Here is a 5,185-nt window from a genome sequence, read left to right as displayed (position 1 = left end):
TATCTCTTAGGTTTTATGAAGCTACCTAATTCAATGCCCCTCAGTAGTCACTTTACATTATCACTCCTGTACCTCGAGGTGTTCATTTCTGATGCTAAACGTCACCATCCAGTTTCATTGTTGATGTGATGAGTTACTAATCCTGAAAGAAATGTTGATAGACACAGGCAGGTACTGGTTTAAGGTGTGTCTTTTGTACAGAATATAGAACTATTTTTAGTTATTTTTAATAGAACCATACAATTGAAATGTTAAACGAGTTTGTATATCTTTAGAACACCAACTGATTCCCCTGTGCTGTTGCTCATCTAGATTCTGTGAGGTTTAGTTGCTGAAATTATGTGACTGGGGTCATCTCTCCATATATGGTCAGCACTCAACACCTTGTGAGAGGCAATCTAAATAGGCACACTCTGAGAAAGGCAGATTGCATTTTTATAGCACCTTTCATAACCTCAGGATGTCCCAAAGTGCTTTACAGCCAATGAAATACTTTGGAAGTGTAGTCACTGTTGTAATGTAGGAAATGCGGCAGCCAATTTACGCACAGCAAGATCCCACAAACAGCAATGTAATAATGACCTTTCTTTTAGTGATGTTGGCTGAGGGATAAATAGGGAGGGAGAACTCCCCTGCTTTTCTTTGAAATACTGCCATGGGATCTTTTACATCCACCGGAGAGAGTAGAAGGAGCCTAGGTTTAATGCATCATCTGAAAGAGGGCAACTTTGACAGTGCAGCACTCCCTCAGTACTGCACTGGGAGTCTCAGCCCAGATTATGTACCCAAATCTCTGGAGGGGGACTTGAACCCACGACCTTCTGACCCAGAGGCGAGAGTGCTGCCCACTGACCCACGGTTGACACCGAGGTCAATTAGAGCCAAGGCGAAGCCAGTGGGGGTCATGAACCCCGTCCACCCCCAAAAATCATTTCAATGTCAGCCAACGTGGCTTTGAAGGACCACCTTTATTTCACTCCCAGGATTCTCAGTCACCTGTCTTTGGCCTCCAGGTTCAGGCTGCGAGTCTCTGCAGTTCCCAGCTCAGCCTTGGGACTGGGTATGTCGGCACTCCCCATCCTGCCAAATTAGCCAAATCTCGTGTGTTTATAGGCCCCCCTTTTATAAGCGGAGGGGGGGGGGCGGTTAGGGAACTAAATGATAATGTTGTTAACGGTATTTATAAGACACTCCATGCTCTGCGGCGCCCACCGATCACGGAATCCTGCCCTTGGGGACAGACCAGATTATCAAGGTCAGAAAAATCAGCAGGAAATGACTGGCTTTTTAAAAATCTACTTTTGACACTTATCTGATGTTGTAGATTTAAGATTTTTACACAGACAGACAGATAGATAGAAACAAAGAAAGAAAGAAAGACTTTTCAGGAACAGGGCTGACCATTTGTCACCAAATCTCTGAACTCTTTCTCTCGTCAGAAGCACCTTTCTTGAACCGTCCATAACGTTGGATGGAAAGGTTCCGCCGGGGGCTTCCCCTTTCCACTCCCAACATCCGAAAAACTTTGATACTTAGAATGCTAATAATATTTTGATTTTTTCTCTTTAAAGTAGGCGTGACTTTTGCCTCCTTTAATACGATCGCCGGTTCGTCCGTCCGCTCGGGTCTCACAGAGCGGCGTCACAGGGAGTTTCCAAACACTCCCATATATGGAATCGGAAACTGCTCGTCACCCCCATCCGCTGACTGAAACGGATGAGGCGGCCCATCCGCCCAGACCATATATGGATTAAGGCAGTGAAGAGACCAAAGAAAATGAACCTGCGATAAAGAGGGGGATTCAAAGTATTTTGGGGCCATTAGGAAACAGAGGAAAGGGCTGGAGATCCTGTTAAATATTCGGGGGGAGGGGTTTAAAGGGTGATGGGCGGGGCGGGGTGGAGTTTCGGGGGTTACGTCACCGTTATATAAGGAGGTTCGCCCCGTGCGCGGGTGATTGAAGAAGCGGGGAGGCAGCGGGAGCGGCTGACGGTCAGAGGGCTCTGGGTTCCATTCTCCCGCCATTACCCCCTAGCATTTCCACCGGCCCTTGTTTGTCATTCCCCCCCACCCCCTCCATGGATCTGAAGGTAGAAGCCCAGCGGGTGATGGCCGTCGCCCTGGGGAAGATGTACAGCTCCCGGCTCCAGCGAGGAGGCATTCGGCTTCACAAGAGCCTGCTGCTGTCGCTGGTGCTCCGCAGCGCCCGCGATGTCTATCTCAACGTTCGAGCCGAGCAGGAAGCGAGCGAGGAGGCGGAGGCCGCCGCCGCCATGGAGATCGAGCCCCGGGCTGAGGATCGGGAGAGCGGAACCGATCAGGGACTGACCCCGAGCGGCGTGGAGGCGGAGGAGGTTCCAGTGGAATCTGAATGTAGCCAGTCGGCTTCGAATGGAATCCCGCGGCGTTCCACGGAACGCGAATGTATCGACTCGGCGGAATGTATCGACGCGGAATGTATCGAGTCCGCAACTCCCGGCCGATACAATGTATCCGAATCGCCCCAGGGCCGCCCGGGAGAGGCCGAGCGCAGCGACCCATCTGTTTGCCCGGATTGCGACACCAGTGGCCGGCCGCTGGAAACAGCAGCTCCCGGGTTAGGACAAGACGTCGCCGAGGAAACGCCTGTAACTCGAAGGGAGGCCGGGGATGTGCGGCCCACTCCCGATGACGGGGTGTGCGGACCCGACAGGAGCAGGAAGCGGAGGAAAGGCTCCGATCACAGAGACTGGGCTGAGCCCGAGTGTCTGCCGAACAAGAGAGCCCGACTGGAGGAGGAGGAGGAGGCGTTGGTTTCCGGGAGGCCAGGGCAGGAAGTGGAAACCTCAAACATCCACAGCCTGGTCAGCGTCTTCGGCTCGGGATTCACCGGGCTGCTGAGCAAAGGCAAGGCCGAGTCACCGAAAGACCAGTCGGTGTCTCCTGGACAGATCTGCCGGGACAGGGTGCTCAGCAAACTGGGCATTTGGGTCCGAGCCATTGTGGCCTATTGAAGAGGCTGCTGGAGGTCAGAAAAATAGAGTCGGCTTGGAAATTGACGGGAGAAATGAACAAGAGGGTTGACCGGAAATCCACACGCGGTAACTCTCCTCCTGGCGACGAGAAGGGATCGTTCGCCCTTCCGATTAAATTAGTCATCCCGAGGGCGTTTAAAGACTGATGGCGTTCAAACCGGGTCAAGGGTACACGGTGACCGGTCCTTCCAGCTACCGGTAATGGCATCGCCGCCTCAGCCTCTCATTAACCCCCCTAAAGGGTTTGGAAGGAGCCGCTTAAACAACCCAGAGGAGCCAACACCAGTGACTCGTGTTTTCAGATCTCGATGCCAAGGCAGTGACGAGGCGTTTTCTCATGTTACACAACAGGATTCCGAGCGTCCTGTTTTGATCAGAGACCCGAGGCCAGCCTTTGGGTCACAACAAACTGAGCCAAATGTGTGCGAGGAATCCCCCCCCCCTCGCTGGCTTTATTAAGGACGGGGAGGAGTCGCTCCACCATCAGACTGGACTCTTGTAATTCAAAGTTACTGTAGTTCTTGCTTCAGAAATTAAATTATATGGAACTTGAAATGTATTTCTAAATTCAGGACTTGTTTCAAAATAGACCAATAAAAAAATATTGAATGAAATTCTAATTACTTCGCTTCTAATGGATTACGCCGGTCATTAACCTGTCTCTTCCCAGATGCTGTTAAGTATTTCCAGCATTTGCTGTTTATTTCAGATTTCCATTCCCATGTCTTTTTAATTTAGGACTGAGCTCCCTGGTCTACAGGATATAGTTGCTGCCCAGTGTCGTACTGAGCTGAACAGAAAAGGAGTTTCCGAGTTCAATTTTTTTGATCTGTCCCGAGTTAGTTGATAACCATTGGAGATTACAGTAAACCTCAGTGCCCTGGGCCAGGGAGCGGGTTATCTGCCTGGCTTCCTGCTGCTAACCACTGGCATTAGAGGGCTGAGTTATGAGGGAAAGCTGGAGAGACTGGGATTTTTTCAAGTCTTCCAGAGGGGATATTTCAGTGTAGTCACTCTTGTAATGTAAGAAATGCGGCAGCCAATTTGTGCACAGCAAGATCCCACAGATAATGACCAGATAATCTGTTTTCTTCATGATGTTGGTTGACCAGGACATGGGGAGAATGACCCTGCTCCTCTTCGAATAGTGTTATGGGATCTTCTAAATCCACCTGAGGGGGCAGATGGGGCCTTGGTTTGATGGCACATCTGACAGTGTAGCACTCCCTCAGTACTGTGCTGGAGTGTCAGTCTGGATTTTGTGCTAAAGTCTCTGGAGTGGGACTACTCCAATGTGGGAGACGATCACTTGCCCCAGAACAACATTTTTTGGATAGGAAAAAAATGGGTGGGTGTCACTGAAGTGAACTCACCATTCACCTGATTGGCTGGTGATTGTTGATGTGAGTCAGTTGCTGTTATTAAACATGCCCATCAGCAGCCAGGTCATTGTAAACTGGGCAAGTGAGGTGGGTTGAATTGTGTATGTTTACAAGTACAAAGGGCATGATACTGACTAGCAGCGGAATGGGCTGAGCCAATCTTGTTATCTGACCGGTTAAACAGTAACATCTGGTCAGCATTCAGAAGTTCAAAGTACTGTGTAGATCTCAACTCTGGGACTCTTTCCAAAACCAAAGCTATACAGGGGAATTGTTAACTATAATTTTTGGAACAGTCTAATTTCTTTTGTTATGTTTTCTAATTGGTTATTTTCTGCTTTGAAGTAATCATCTCACAAATCATATGACCAATCACATTCTACCAAAAAAAGTTCTCCTTTCTGAAGTTTTATGCACCAATTGCATTTGGCCATAAAATGGTAGCTGGCCACCAATGATAGTCTCTCCCTGACTGAACCTTGACCTCCTGCAGGAGGCACAGCGACCATGACAGTTCCTTGTCCAATTAAAACACTCTGACATCCTGCCTGAAAAGGGACCAAGCCACTTAGATACCGCCCTGATTTTGAGTGGTCTCAATGTTGGGGGGGGGGGGTCAGAGGGTATACATTGGATCAATACAAAGTTAACACATCATTGTATCATTTCCCACCTCCTGTCTTCTCTTAGTCTTTGGGTTCTTAAAACCCAAACTCAATGTCATCTAATCTCTTGTTTTTTTTATCTACTCCACTGCCCTTGAATCATAGGAGTATTTTGCACAATGGC

General features: G+C 49.1%; 1 protein-coding gene across 1 annotated transcript; it reads left to right on the top strand.

Moving 5' to 3' along the window:
• Positions 1 to 1,945: 1,945 nt before the first annotated feature.
• Positions 1,946 to 3,628, top strand: LOC137304391 (immediate early response gene 5 protein-like). Its single transcript, XM_067972970.1, has one exon. The coding sequence runs from the start codon at positions 2,079 to 2,081 to the stop codon at positions 2,991 to 2,993; it is 915 nt and encodes a 304-aa protein (XP_067829071.1). The 5' UTR covers positions 1,946 to 2,078; the 3' UTR covers positions 2,994 to 3,628.
• The last annotated feature ends 1,557 nt before the right edge of the window (positions 3,629 to 5,185 follow it).

Source organism: Heptranchias perlo, chromosome 37 (genome assembly GCF_035084215.1).
Source record: "Heptranchias perlo isolate sHepPer1 chromosome 37, sHepPer1.hap1, whole genome shotgun sequence".
Taxonomy (NCBI): Eukaryota; Metazoa; Chordata; class Chondrichthyes; order Hexanchiformes; family Hexanchidae; genus Heptranchias; species Heptranchias perlo.
Note: the sequence above shows the minus strand (reverse complement) of the source record. Positions and strands in the feature narration are given on the sequence as shown.